We start from the raw sequence: 16122 nt of genomic DNA on the forward strand, positions 1-16122 counted from the left end.
GCTGGGCCAAGCAGAAGCGGGTGGTGCAGTGGGCTGGAGCTGGTATACGTGTATACCAGGGCTTTACGGTGGAGCTGGCGAGGAGGCGGGCTGCCTTCAACCGGGTGAAGAGGGCACTGTACATTAGCACGGTGCAGTGCGGCATTGTATATCCAGCGAAGCTGAGGGTGACTTACAAGCTCGGACTTTTATTTTGGAACGGCGGAAGCAGCGGAGGAGTTTGCGAAGGCAGAAGGACTGTGGCAGAATTGAGAAATGGCCATGTGCCGATGTGACCTCATGACTGACTGTATTTTTTTTGTTTTTGTTTCACAGCATGCGGGTGTATGGGCTAAAGGAGCCAATGTTGTATATATTTGGACAAGGGAAGTGATGGGACTTTCACTCGAAATGAGGGCTCTTTGGGGTGTAGGTGGATATGCGGGGTTTGTGTGCTAAAAGGGGAAAGGGACTCGGGCGGGGGCCTCCACGCTGGCCGGTTTAAGCCGGCCAGTGAACGGGAGTGAGGTGGGGGGAGGGGTTGCGTCCATCGGAGCCTGGCAGAACAAGGTCCGAGTGGTCTAGCCGGGGTGGAAGTTGGGGGGGGAAGGAACCGAGGTTGGGGGGAGGAGTTTTACAAGAGGCAATGGATGGGAGGAGTTGGAGCCTGGGGGGGGGGGGGGGGGGCGGGGGGGCGTGTACAACTCTTGGGCATCATGTACGGTACTCTTTCAGAGGTTGGATGGCGTTGAGTGTAGGGGGGGAGGGGGAGTGGACTCTTATCGGTCAATGGTGACCATGGGCGGTCCCGGACTCCTTTTTCTTTTTCTCTTTTGTTTTTTGTTTCCACCGTGGGAGGGTTTGTTTTATGGTATGCATATATTGACAGGTGGGCCATTGTTTGGGGTGGTGGGAGGATGGGATCGTTGGTATTGTTAAGGGGATTGATTTTGTATTTGCTACCGTTTACTGTTTGTGGGTGGGGTGTAAAGTTTGAAGGAAAATGTGAAAATGGAGAATAAAACATTTTTTTAAAAAAAGAAGTGAAAAGGACAGTGGTGAACTGAAACGGGCTGTTGGAGCCATGTGTCTAGTTCATTCTATTGCCCTCGCTCTTGCTCTTTATATCTCGCTCTCTCTCTCTCTTTCTCTATCTGGAAGGATTGCACCCAGTTTGTAAAGTGAGCTACCTGAGAAGGAAGCAACTCCTTTATAATATAATCTTTTTATTGTCACAAGTAGGCTTACATTAACACTGCAATGAAGTTACTGTCAAAAACCCCAAGTCGCCACATTCCGGCGCCTGTTTGGGTACGCAGAGGGAGAATTCAGAATGTTGCAAATACCTAACAAGCAGGTTTTTTGGGACTTGTTTGAGGAAACTGGAGCACCCGGAGGAAACCCACGCAGACACAGGGAAAACGTGCAGACTCCGCAAAGACAATGACCCAAGCCGGAAATCGAACCCGGGACCCTAGCGCTGTGAAGCAACAGTGCTAACCGATGTGCTACCATGCCACCCAAGGTAGGGCAACTTGACAGATAGCGAGGATAGCCAGCACTCGGCCTGATGCCGAAAACCGGGATTGAACCAGGGACCTTTAGATCTTCAGTCTAATGCTCTCCCAACCAACCAGTTCAGCTTTAAAGTATGGAATCTGTTCTGTACAACTTCACCCAGGAGTTCAGCTAAGGTTAACCGCCCCAAATTTGAATCACCCCACTGAGAGCAGCAATCAAGGAATAACTAACCGTATTGTTCTTTCATAGACTGTAAAATCCTTATAAGCCTGTCCTCTTACTCTGCCATCTGTTCTTGTGTGAGTATTGGCCCAGACAAATAAATGTGACCATATGGATCATGTCGCATTTTCCTTTTTTTTTTCTTTAGCTCAGGAGTAGTTTCATTTTTTAAAAAATTTAGAATACCCAATTAATTTTTTCTATTTAAGGGGCAATTTAGTGTGATCAATCCACCTAGCCTGAACATTTTTGGATTGTGGGGGCAAAACCCACACAAACATGGGGAGAATGTTCAGGAGTAGTTTCAATAAGCATACCTTGCTCTTTGTTTAAACTAAGAAAACCTGTTTTAAGTAATTCTCTACAACCTTGACATGTAAATAGTGGGACGCTTACAGAATTGGCAAAGCATATCCTCCCTAAATTATTTTAAAACCCCTGTTTCGGTTAAATGAGTGGGAGAAATGGAGAGTCATTTCACCCCTCCTTGCCATGTCATAGCACCTCTATGTGCAGCTTTTGTGCTGTGTCGTAAGTCCGAGGACTGCCTGTACATGTTTAACTCCAAGAAAATGTTATCTAGCTGCCACTTAGAACCATAGGATCCCTACTGTGCAGAAGGAGGCCATTCAACTCATGGTGTTTAATGCAGAAAAGTGTGAGGTGATTCATTTTGGAAGGAATAACAGGAAGACAGAGTACTGGGCTAATGGTAAGATTCTTGGCAGTGTGGATGAGCAGAGATCTCGGTGTCCATGTACATAGATCCCTGAAAGTTGCCACCCAGGTTGAGAGGGCTGTTAAGAAGGCGTTCGGTGTGTTAGCTTTTATTGGTAGAGGGATTGAGTTTTGGAGCCATGAGGTCATGTTGCAGCTGTACAAAACTCTGGTGCAGCCGCATTTGGAGTATTGCGTGCAATTCTGGTCGCCGCATTATAGGAAGGATGTGGAAGCATTGGAAAGGGTGCAGAGGAGATTTACCAGAATGTTGCCTGGTATGGAGGGAAGATCTTATGAGGAAAGGCTGAGGGAATTGAGGCTGTTTTCGTTAGAGAGAAGAAGGTTAAGAGGTGACTTAATTGAGGCATACAAGATGATCAGAGGATTGGATAAGGTGGACAATGAGAACCTTTTTCCTCGGATGGTGATGTCTAGCACGAGGGGACATAGCTTTAAATTGAGGGAGATAGATATAGGACAGATGTCAGAGGTAGGTTCTTTACTCCGAGAGTAGTAAGGGCGTGGAATGCCCTGCCTGCAACAGTAGTGGACTCGCCAACACTAAGGGCATTCAAATGGTCATTGGATAGACATATGGACAATAAGGGAATAGTGTAGATGGGCTTTCGAGTGGTTTCACAGGTCGGCGCAACATCGAGGGCCGAAGGGCCTGTACTGCGCTGTTATGTTCTATGTTCAAGTCTGCACCGATCGGCTGAAAGAGCACCCTACCTAGGCCCACTCCCCTGCCCTATCTCCATAACCACACCTAACCTGCACATCCATGGACATGAAGGGGCAATTTTATCATGGCCAATCCACCTAACCTGCACATCTTTGGACTGTGGGAGGAAACCAGGGCACCTGGAGGAAACCCATGCAGACACGGGGAGAAAGAACAGAGGTAGGTTCTTTACGCAAAGAGTAGTGAGGCCGTGGAATGCCCTACCTGCTACAGTAGTGAACTCGCCAACATTGAGGGCATTTAAAAGTTTATTGGATAAACATATGGATGATAATGGTATAGTGTAGGTTAGATGGCTTTTGTTTCGGTGCAACATCGTGGGCCGAAGGGCCTGTACTGCGCTGTATTGTTCTATGTTCTAAAGTCACCCAAGGTCAGAATTGAACCCGGATCCCTGGCACTGTGAGGTAGCAGTGCTAACCACTGTGCCACCATGCCACCCTTGAATGTTAAATGTGTAGATGCCCATTTCAGTGTATTCAGGCAGGTTTAAATTATGATGATCAACAATTAGTTAAGTTCCTACTTTCAAACAGATGCTTTTCTTAGCACAGCACCTATTTCGTACCTGTTTTCACCATTTCAACAAAATAATCCTCTTTGACTTCCTGTCTAAATGTTATAGTTACCCTTCAGTGAAATTGCCAAATTTCTGACAATCTTGGATTATTTCCAGGTTTAGACTGTATATTTATGCCCACAATCATCTCAATCAAATCTATTAAACATAACTTCATTTTGAAACATGATAGTATCATAGCCACGTTTTCTTAAAGTGGTCCGTGAACTAAGAATTTGTGTGTGTGTATACATCCCCTTTTTAATTAGTGAGTGGTTCAACTTAAAAATAACCCAGCAGACAATCTTTAGTCTTAAACAAGATAAAGGTTAAATTTATCATAAAACCGCAGCTGAAAATTGTTTAAGTAAAAGTAAGAAAGTTAACTAAAATCCAGTTACAAAGATTAAACTTTAGCTAGAGGAATAAGATAATCGAAGATGAGATATTATTACGAGCCCATTGCATGAATTCCTCCTTTCTGAAGTGAGGCTGTGGAGATGCCGCCATTGCACTGGGGTGAGCACAGTAAGAAGTCTTACAACACCAGGTTAAAGTCCAACAGGTTTGTTTCGAATCACTAACTTTCAGAGTGCAGCTCCTTCATCAGGCGAGTCCTGATGAAGGAGCTGCACTCCGAAAGCTAATGATTCAAAACAAACCTGTTGTACTTTAACCTGGTGTTGTAAGACTTCTTGCTGTTCTGAAGTGAAGAGGTTGGAACTTGAGGTTTGGTTCAGCAGCTACAGTGGCTGCTGCAGTTGACTATTCAGAGGTTTGCCTTTTCAGGTGGACCGATCAGGTCAGCAGGTTTTTGGATGATGAGCAGGTTTCCTATTCTTCATAATTCTACAGTTATGGCACTTGCAGCCTCTTGACTGAACAGCAGTTGATTTCTTAATACCTTCTTTTATGTCTCCACTGGCCAAGAATCCTTTCTACTTCACAAGATGGCTTCTTACAAACACCTTTATACAGTTCAAAAACAGAAATGGCTGCTATGTTAATTTCTAAGGCGATATTGTTTTCACCAGGCAAATAAGTTAATTAAGTTGTGACCCTTTAAAGTCCTTTCCAATCTCCTGTTCTCTCTGAAGCCAAGGGGTTTTCACAGCTATTTTAGAGGAAACAATGGACATTTCTGGAGGACTCTTTTTGCATTTGCTCATAGCCAACTTTTAAAGATGAATCTGAAAGTTTGAACAGACACAGAAAAGTGCTCTGTTATCTGTCCATTCCTCAATTTTGAAAAAGATTTTTTAAACTCAACGTAAAGGTTTAAAAACAGGAACCTGCCTTTAAACAAATATCCTTAAATCCTGTAATATCATAATTACACATTTGTGACGGTAGTTAGCAGAAAGTGACTTTGAAACCCAAATTTCAGAGATCGACAGAATACTTTTAATCCATTCTGCCAAGCTTTTATGTAATATTTTATGTCATATCTTAAAATAGTCTAGAAATGAATGCTTTAAAGTAGAACTAAGAATTAAGAAACATTTTGTACCTATTGTACACAGAAATACTAATGCAGTCTTCAGTTAAATTGAAACTGTAGTTCATAAAGGTATGTTCATGATTTGTAGTTCTCAGGTTGCATCTTCACTGAAGAACAAGAAGGATCGTTCACACTTGGCTTCATTGCAGGTTAGATGATGAAACAGTGCGCTTCAGTCTTAAATGATGTGCTAAATAATTAATCTTCACGTTACTCGAGAAATATGGTAAGATTGAATATTTCATATACAGAATAGCATTTTTTTAAAGTCTGATAAAATTCCTATTCTTCGTATAATATACTTTTGACAATTGAAACTTTAAAACTTATAACATAAATTAGTGTATATAAATTATTTTTAAAATAAATTTAGAGTACCCAATTATTTTTTTCCAATTAAGGGGCAATTTTTAGTGTGGCCAATCCACCTACCCTGCACAAGTTTGGGTTCTGGAGGTTAAACCCATGCAGACATGGGGAGAATGTGCAAACACCACACAGCCAATGACCCGGGGCGAGGATCGAACCCGGGTCCTCCGTGCCATAAGTAGCGGTGCTAACCACTGCACCACCGTGCCGCTATGTTTGCAAAAGCCAAAGCTCATCTCCAGAAGTACCGAGTGGATAATCCTTATGGGCCTCCTCTCGAGCTTCGTCCATCATCACAGAAGGCAATTTTCAGCTAATTTAATTAACCTCATGTGATACTAAGAAACGGCTGAATGCAATGGTCACAGCAAAGGCTCTGGGTTCCAGTGACATCGTAGTCATGGTGCTGAAGCCATGTGATCCAGAACTAGCCATGTCTTTAGCCAAGTTTTTTTATTAGAGCTACAACATTGGCATTTACCCAACAAAGTAGAAAACTGCTCTGGTATTGGCCTGTCTACAAAAAGCAGACCAAATGCAACACAACCAGTTAAGGTCTTATCAACCAACTCTCAATCATCATGAAGTGATGGAAGGAGTTGTCACTAGTGCAGTCAAATGGCACTTGTTCACCATTAAGCTACTTATTGCTGTTCTGTTTTCATTCTGCCAGGACTACTCAAAGTCCACCTCATTTTCAACCTTAGTCCAAACATGGATAAATATTGAATTCCACAGGTGAAGTGTGAGTAACTGCACTTGACATCGAGGCAGCTTGCAGCTATGTGAGATACCAATGCGCACTAGTAAAATTGAACTCAGTGGGGATCAGAGAGAAACCTTTCCATTTTCTGAAGTCACACCTTTGTAAAAGAAATTTAGAGCACCCAATTATTTTTTTTCCAATTGAGGGGCAATTTAGCGTGGCCAAACCACCTAACATGCACATCTTTGGGTTGTGGGAATAAAACCCACGCAGACATGGGGAGAATGTGCAAACTCCACACGGACCGTGACCCGATGCTGGGATCGAACCCGGGACCACGGCACCGTAGGCAGCAGTGATAACCACTATGCTACCGTGCCGCCCTGAAGTCACACCTCGCACAAAAGAGAGGATTGTGGTTGTTGGAGACCAATTTTATCAGCACCATGATATCGCTATAGTAGGCCCTCAGAATGACATATTAAGTGAGTTACCATCAGTTCTTTCATAAATAACCTTGACTCCATCATAACACCAGAAGCAGGGCTGTTCGCTGATGACTGCACAGACTCTAGCTCCATTTGCAGCTCCTCAGATAATAAAGCAGTCCATGCCCACAAATAGCAAGATTTGGAGAACATTCAGACTTAGGCTAATGTGGCAAGTAATATTTACATTACACAAATTACCATTACCAAAAGAGAGAGTAGTGACATACAATGGTATTAACATTGCTGTCTCCTCCACCTGACCTTGCAGCTGCTAGAGCATGTCAGAGGCTGAGTATTCTGCAGCAAGTTGCTCACCCCCTGACTCTGCATGTAGGTAACCACCATCCACAAGAGAGATGAAATGCTGTCCGATCGCTTGGATGGGTGCAACTGCAACAACATTCAAGAAGCTGGACATTATCCAGGACAAAGTAATTCCATTGATCGACAGCTAATCCATCAGTTTAGCCATTGACTTCTACCAGCTGACTGTGGCTATAGTTTATATTATCTCCAAAATGCATGGCAGCAACTCGCTAAGGCTTTTTCAACAGCACCTTCCAAACCTGCAACCTCCACAACCTAAAAGGACAAAGCAGCAGGTGCATTGAAATACTTTCAGCTCCATGTTCCCTCCAAGTCAAACACCATCTTGACTTGGAAATATATTGTCATTCCTTTGTTTTCACTGCGTCAGAATTCTGGGACTCATTATCCCTGGCAGCAGTGTGGAATTACCTTCGCTGCATGGCTGTGTTGTTTGAGGAAAAAGGGCATTACCATCTTTCCAAGGATAACTAGGGATGGATAAAAAATGTTGGTTGTGCCAGTGGCACCCAAATCTGAAGAATTAAATTTTTAAAATATTTTTATTATAATTATTACAGATGGGTATATTATTATTATTATTAATATTCTAAAAGCTGAGTACTGACCAATGGAATAATATGGTGATGTTTAAAAATACCATGTTGTTTTCAGTAGGATTGTAAGATGTATCACTCTGTTTTGATAGGCTGTTTATAACAATCAGGTATGCTCTGATGATGAACGAGAGGAAAGGGATGTTTTATCTCAGAATTCCCAATGCGAAGAGCTACAAGAATGTTTTCAATGCACTTACGATTACTCTGTTCAAAGGTATGTACACAAATAAAAATCTAAATGTCTATAAAACATATTAAAGTCTTGGATATATCATGTACTTCTCTGAGACTTGTCTATTTTGTTATCGTTAGGCTGTCATATTTGACATTTTTGTTCATTCTCGTTCTCTTCATTTCTCTTTAAATTATCTCTGATTTCCTAGCTCCACCTCTAAGACAGGTGTCATGCGAAATTTGTGCTGACTGCTAATTTAAATGACAGTGGTATGCAGCCCAGCACCAAGTACACTCCTGAGTAGCTATACAATTCAGACAAAAGACCTAAGTTTGTGTAAAGTTAGGACCAGTTAGAGTTTGTTATACTACATAAAGCTAACCTGCACCTCGCACGGTGAATTTTTGTTGGAGCAGTTGCTGGAACTGATTCAAGAAGAACTTTTAGACAAAAAAGAGGAGTGCAAATGGCACAGGAGAGCAACTTCTTCAGTTCTCCAGTGCTGCCCTGGAGGTCTTGGCACAGTGTATGGACAAGGGGAGAGAGGTCCTCTTCCCTCAGGGAGCCTGGAGGCCCACCAGACTGCTTCTGAGCATGCTGAGATATTCCAAAGTAAAAGTAAAGTCCTCCAGATCCAGAGCTCCTCAAAGGCATCCTACAAGGTCATCTGCAGACTTCCTTTACTGAATACCAGCAGTCTTTTCCACTCGTCATTGCTACAGCCACTGGGATAACATTTGTGTAGGAGCACTAGGCCAGGCAAAGGTTCCTACAATACAGGATGGTAATAAGGGAATGTGTGAGGGTGATTCATTTTTGCATGGTGATTTGGATAAATTTGATATAGAGTGATTATTTTGTGGTGATGTTTATTTCAGCATTGTGTCAAGAGGGCTGTGTGATTGTCTGTAACATAGGGATGTTGAGGTGTGGGAATGCTATAAAATGGGGAATTTGGAATTGTGTTCACGGGTACCTGAATTGAATGAGGACAGCCAGGCTGGGGCAGGATACGTCCTCCCTTTCTCCCATTCTCTTACTCTTATTCCAGCTCTTCCTGAGCTTCCTGCCATATCTTTGGTGGCAAGGGATGATCCCTCATGATGGCCAAATCATGGAGGTTACAGCAGATCACCAAGAACTGGGAAATTCTCTCCAGTGAATACCGAAGTGGTCCAGGCAGCAGATATTGCTTCAGCAGTGGTTTGTTCTTTGATGTTTCATGTGGCAGCACATCTCTCATTACACACATGTTGACCATGTGTTGTTGGGTTACCGAGCAGAATTTTGAGTGAAGTGTAACCCAGACAGCCTCGTCCAGTAGCCACTCTCTGTTTGATGTGGTGACTGAAAGACCACAGGAACAACGGACTAGCGCAAAACAAATAATCTGCTAGGATAGGCGGCTTTCAACAGCATAGTGCGCCGAGTGCAGTCACGCACCAATTTCACATCCAGGGAATGGTAATCTTTCCGATTGTGACACATCTCAGCATTGAAATGGGGTTCCCACAAAGCCATGAGTGTGTAAGCGTTCTCCTTGTGCAACACCACCCCTCTTGACTTCAACTTTAACTGACTCTTCAAATCTCCAAGAATTTCCACAAACTCAAACAGATCTAGTAGAAATTAATCAGAAGTCACCAGCAAATAGATGATGATCCCTTTAAATATAATTTTTGCAGGAGTCCTTCCAGTTGCTGAATGCATGTTCAGCTCTGCGTGTTTAAGCTGGAGTGGTGAGGTTGAAAATGGCAATGATGACAGCATAACACACATGTCACAATCTGCATATTTATGACGCGCAATCCTAAAGAATGCTAACACTCTCACCAAAGATAGCGGTTGGCATGGACTGCGCCAGAACTGTGAATACGCAACACAGACACTATTTAGCACCAAAATGGCAAAGGTAGTGCTGAAACTATAGAGCACTATTTTGCAGCTACTATTATAAAGAATCAGACCAGCCAATCTTAACCATTCAATCTTAACTGGGTAATTCAAATTTAAAATTTTCCAACAATCTTCAAATACAAGACAAAATATCAAAACACAATACACCCACATAGATAGAAACAGAAAGATATGCAACCATAACACAATCATAGATGGATATCCACAATAACATAAATGCACATAATAAGTATCAGAACAAGAAAACGTGCAACTACGACTGATTAAAGTTATGTACAAAACTAGAAATTGTGAAGCCTTTGTTTATTTTCTTATAAATATATTTTCTTATAAACTCTAGTTAGATATCACTGATGTTAAAAAAAATCCAAGCTAACACTGGGGTATGCCATAGACCACCTGGTCAGTATATATAGAGGAGGATTTGCTCAATGAAGGAATAAGAAGGATATGTGAATGAAGTTATTTTAATGGAATATTTCAATCAACCTAATGTAAACTAGGAAAATCCAAGTCGTTCAGTGTCAGTTTCTCAATCTAATTCAGGACTATTTATTGATGCAGTGCATTAAGGAAGCCACAAGAGGCAATGCTCATATTTCTTAACAACTCAGAAAACAGACAGGTTGTGGAAATCATAGCAGCCCCTCGTGGACAATGAGAATAAAATATTAAAGTTATAAAATCAATTGGGAATCAAGAACATCTGAAACCAAGACCCACTTGTTAGGTGAATTGGACATTATGAATTCTCCCTCGGTGTACCCGAACAGGTGCCGGAGTGTGGCAACCAAGGGATTTTCACAGTAACTTCATTGCAGTGTTAATGTAAACCTACTTGTGACACTGATAAAGATTATTATTAGATTACATATTTTAAAGGATTAAATATAATGAAATGAGGCAACCGAAGGCAGCACAGTGGCGCAGTGGTTAGCACTGCTACCTCACGGCGCCGAGGACCCGGGTTCGATCCCAGCCCTGGGTCGCTGTCCATATGGAGTTTGCACATTCACCACGTGACTGCGTGGGTCTCTTTTTAAGACCGGGATTTTCACAATAACCATGAGTTAAATCAGAACTGAAAGTGATGGAATAAAGAAATGTCACAAGTGGCTATGACTCGCAACATCTCAAGACAGGAGTCATCTAGTTTTTCTGGTTACTTGGTTTATTTTGACAATGATTTTAAAGGGTAACAGGTGTAACCGCTATCATCTTCTCTTCAAACCAACTGTTTTTAGATTATCTTCATCAAATAGAATCAAGTCACCAATTATGAAAAGAGTTAAGGCTGAGTAAGTATTATGTTTGATTTCATTATGGCTGTTGTTAATGGCAAAGTTTTTCAAACTGGAAGTCCCATGAGGCCATCTAATCCTTTGTTTATCTGCCAGGGATCAGGGTTCGATTCAGATCTTGGGTGATTGTGTGGAGTTTGCACATTCTCCCCGTGCCTGCATGGGTTTCAACCACTGTGATTTCCTCCCAAAGTTGAAAGATGTGCAGGTTAGGTGGATTGGCCTAGGTCGTGGCCCTATTTCGGAAGGTTGGTGCAGACTCGATGAGCTGAATGGTCTCCTTCTGCACTTCAGGGATTCTATGGATTATTGTGTATCCTGCAATAGTTAGCGTTTTCCTTTGGGTACTTAACACTACCTTTTGAAAATATAAAGCTGTGCTAGTGTTGTAGTAAAACTAACATTTTCTAGGTGATATTAATGGGAAATATCAAAAATAAAATATCCCTTAACTTAAGGCTGCTCAAATTTTGTAGGCTGCGTTGTTAAGCTATAGCTTGGTTTTTATTTTCTTCCAAGCCTCAAGAACTAGAGCAGATTGTTCTTGCAGATTATTGATTGCCAAATGTATTTCTCTACAGAGAAGAGGAATTGAAGTATCTTGTGTTCATCTCTGATATTACCAGTGAAATTTTGACTCGAGGATTATTTTCAAACAGGTATCAAATTACTTTCTACAACCCATCATTTGACTAGCTTGTAAATTCACTCTTTACCAAACCTATAGGTTCAAGTAATTTTAAATGTTGTAAGAGTCCTTTCTGTTTATTTGCTTTTTTCCCATTCTCTTTTCTTACCTTTGGTCTGTGGACCAATAATCGGAATGTGCCTTTAAACAGAGCACCCACGCTAAAGCAGCCTGCTTGTCAGGACATTGTGTTTCCTAGGTTTTGTATTTTGGCTAGGAGAAACAGCCTCGTCGGAACTGAGTGAATCGTAGGAACAGCTTGTGGAGAAAGTAAGAGAATCAGGAGGAAGACTCTCCGCTGATTTGAGTCATAACCTGGCACAAAGGAAGATGGTTGTGGAGATTGGAGGTCAATCATCTCAGTTCCAGGACATCTCTGCAGGAGTTCCTCAGGGTAGTGTCCTAGGTCCAACCATCTTCAGCTGTTTCACAAACGACCTCCCTTCCATCATAAGGTCAAAAGTGGGAATGTTTGCAGATGACTGCACAATGTTCAGCAACATTCGCGACTCATCAGATAATGAAGCAATTCATATCCAAATGCAGCAAGACATGGACAATATCCAGGCATGGGCTGATAAGGGCAAGTTACATTTGCGCCACACAAGTGCCAGGCAATTACCATCTCCAACAAGAGAGAATCTAACCATCACCCTTTGACATTCAATGGCATTACCATCGCTGCATCCCCCACAATCAACAACCCGGGGGTTATCATTGATCAGAAACTGAACTGGGCTAGCCATTTTAATACTGTGGCTACCAGGGCAGGTCAAAGGCTAGGAATCCTACAGCGAGTAACTCACCTGTCTCCCCAAAGCCTGTCCACCATCTAAAAGGTACAAGTCAGGAGTGTAATGGAAAACTCTCCACTTGCCTAGGCTCCAACAACACTCAAGAAGTTCAACACCATCCAGGACAAAGCAGCACGCTTGATTGCTCCCCCTTCCACATCATTCACACCCTCCACCACCGACGAACAGTGGCAGCCGTGTGTACCATTGACGAGATGCGTAACTCACCAACCTTCCAAACCCATGACCACTACCATCTAGAAGAGCAGCAGATACCTGGGAACCCCATCACTTGGAAATTCCCCTCCAAGTCACTCACTACCCTGATTTGGAAATATATTGCCGTTCCTTCACTGTCAATGGGGCAACATCCAGGAACTCCCTCCCTAAAAGCACAGTGGGTGTACCTACCCTCCAAAGAGTGCAGCGGTTCAAGAAGGCAACTCGCCACCACCTTCTGAATGGCAACTAGGGATGGGTAAAAATGCTGACCTAACCAGCGACGCCCACATCCCGTAAATTAATAAAACATAAAGTTGGTTTGATTGGCCAGGTGGCAAACTGTGGGTTGGTCAGGGACAGTGTTCTGCCTGACAACAGTCAGTGGTTGGTTCCTGTGGGATGCTTCTGGGAGAGCTTGGCAAAAGTGAGTGTCTGGCACATCTTTACTATAAACTTCAAATCTACAGAGAAAGTAGACAACCTTGCCAAGCCGAGAAGGAAGAAGTACCAAAACAAAAGCTTGAAACTCCAGAAAGACATTAACTGGAAGCCATCCTAGTTCAAAGATTCTTTATGCATTTATTTATATTGCTATTTTATTTACCTCACATCCATTCTATTCCTCTGTTGTTTGTCTGTAGAGAGTGGGGGGTAGTTAGAAAGTGGGGTGTTGGGAAAAGGGTGTTAGATAGTTACATGTTTCTCAGTTTAATTTTAATATTGTACATAATAAAAGCTTGTGTTAAAGTTACAGACCTGGTGATTGCAGTTTACTGGGCTCAGCCAAGGTCCTCAGGTATTTTAAAATAACATCTAATTTCACTTGTGTTGCGACTCCGGGTCAGGTGGGGCTGGAATTGGCCGCGCACCACCCCAGGGGCTCGTGACAATGTAAGCATGAGTAGTTTCAAATTGATAGTGTAACTAGGTTAAAAGTTGTTTTTAAGAGACTATATAGACACTGAATTTCATCCCTCAAAAATGTAACATGGCACACCATATGTAATCAATTACTTTAAAGAGTCTGTTCTTGTCTAGGTAAACACTGCATTCTGCACATAGCAATATACCCCAAATTGGAATGGGATGAATCACCATTTATGTTTTGACTGAAGGAAGATTATTTGCTCGGACAAAACAGTGCAATGAAATTAACATCCAGCGGAACAGCATTATTTAAAAACAATGAGGAAAAACACACCAATTATGCAGCACTCCCTCAGTATAGATTGAACTGTCAGTGTAGATTGTATAATTTACAGTTTTAGGCACTGTATTACAGAAGACATGGAGATCTCTGAGGGAGTACTAAGGACAATTAAGTTGATAAATAGGATTTTCACTTCTGCCACGAGGAAACATCAGTTTTCAAAATTGCCATATTGGATAAAAGGCAGCTTAGAGATCATCTGACTGGAGAACTGAAGATCGTCAACGGAATTGATAAATTAAATGGTGTATAATGTTAACACGAAATCCAGGACATGAGTAAAGTTGAGTAAGCAGTTAAGGTGGTAAGCATGTGAAATAGCCCATACAGGAAATCAGTGGAAGGAGCAAATATTATAAATTAATACTTTGTGTTGTCAGAAAGCTATCTGTAAGAAATCTGTGACTTTGAGGAGGTGAACAGTGGATATCGTTGATCATTTCTGTGTAGTTCAAGATACTAAGTATCGGCACGGTAGCACAGTTGCTTCACAGCTCCAGGGTCCCATGTTCGATTCCTGGCTTGGGTCACTGTCTGTGCGGAGTCTGCAAGTTCTCCCTGTGTCTGGGTGGGTGATTTGCAGGTGAGGTGGATTTGCCATGCTAAATTGCCCTTTGTATCCAAAATGTTTAGGTAGGGTTGCTGGGATGCGGGAATAGGGTGGAGGCATGGGCTTAAGTAGGGTGCTCTTTCCAAGGGCCGGTGCAGACCCGATGGGCCAAATAGCCTCGTTCTGCTCTGTAAACTCTATGTCTATGTTTACTGGAAGACATATGGACATGGCCAGTTCATTTACTTTATTTAGTGACATTTCATGAATAGAAAGGCAAGTTAGGATGGTGAGAAAGGGGTGGGAATGTTGCAATGGTGGAGGGTCGTGGAGTGACAGTAGTCCAGATTATTTTTGTAGGCTCTGGTGGAACAGGAGTGCTCCTTTGGGCCCACAACAATAATTAAACACTTAGGTTTTGAGGGCTTCTTCTCTTCCATTGCTTATGGAACTGATTGGAGCCTAAAATAGCATCATAAGCAACATGTAGCTAAGCAATGCATGTGCACAGCTGGTGCAGCAGTCTAGCATGGTTGGTCCAAGGTTTCCTTCATGTTAAATACTGGACGTGTGCAACTGCACAAAAAATATTAAATATACTGCGCATTGTAAAAACTGGTTGTGTACAAGAACAAAGGTTTGTAGGGAACATTAGTCATGAGGCCAAAATTTCCATATCTAAAGGGACCTATATCCTGAATAAGATCAATGCTTTGGACATCTAGTGGTTAGACCCCTTTTAAAATGGAGCTAACTGCACAGCCTTACTGACCCTTTAACATTGGCAATCAGTGTTAATCCTCATGAATTTAGCGTTTCTGACACCTATCCAAGAGAAAGCTACTAAGTACTGCATTCTTGCTAAATGAATAATAAGACAAATAACATGTAGCTTTGTTTCAAGTAAGGCTTTTCTGGTAAAATTTCCAAATATGCTTCTATTCACTGATATGAAAATAATCAGGATGCTAAGCAGTGTTTATGACTGAAATAACTCATTCTCATTTTTTAATCTAAAATCGTGCACATAAAGTTCAAACTGATTTATGAAGCTGATAAGCACAGAAATGAATTAATAAAAGCTATTTTTATCCAGGGTTTTAGAAAGAATATTTGAGCGTCGCATAGAAGAAAATAGGCATCGACTAGATGAAGTGAGTACACATCTCAGGTCTCAGTATTTTTTAAACATACATATATGTTTTATCAAATGGGAATAATATGAATGAAATGAAATGAATGAATGAAAATCACTTATTGTCACGAATAGACTTCAATGAAGTTACTGTGAAAAGCCCCTAGTCGCCACATTCCGGCGCCTGTTCGGGGAGGCTGGTACGTGAATTGAACCGTGCTGCTGGCCTGCCTTGGTCTGCTTTAAAAGTCAGCGATTTAGCCCAGTGAGCTAAACCAGCCCCGCTGGTAGGGCGCGATCCTCCCAAAAGGGAGCAAAGTCACTCTGAGAACGCGTTTAGCCATAGCACTGAGAAACACATGGCTATTCAATGCGACTTGCATGGTACAAG

The 16122-nt window shown here is 42.1% G+C and overlaps 1 protein-coding gene across 5 annotated transcripts in view; it reads left to right on the top strand.

Annotated features, from left to right (window-relative positions):
* spata7 (spermatogenesis associated 7) overlaps positions 1-16122 on the top strand; it is a 68542-nt gene that overhangs the window by 48896 nt on the left and 3524 nt on the right. For all 5 annotated transcript variants that reach the window (XM_072491494.1, XM_072491531.1, XM_072491512.1 and 2 more), the window contains 5 exons: positions 5336-5396; positions 7829-7953; positions 11076-11129; positions 11714-11791; positions 15693-15750. In XM_072491494.1, coding sequence (XP_072347595.1) covers positions 5336-5396; positions 7829-7953; positions 11076-11129; positions 11714-11791; positions 15693-15750 — 376 coding nt within the window. The remainder of the gene's footprint in view (positions 1-5335; positions 5397-7828; positions 7954-11075; positions 11130-11713; positions 11792-15692; positions 15751-16122) is intronic.

This window comes from Scyliorhinus torazame, chromosome 2 (assembly GCF_047496885.1).
Source record: "Scyliorhinus torazame isolate Kashiwa2021f chromosome 2, sScyTor2.1, whole genome shotgun sequence".
Taxonomy (NCBI): domain Eukaryota; kingdom Metazoa; phylum Chordata; class Chondrichthyes; order Carcharhiniformes; family Scyliorhinidae; genus Scyliorhinus; species Scyliorhinus torazame.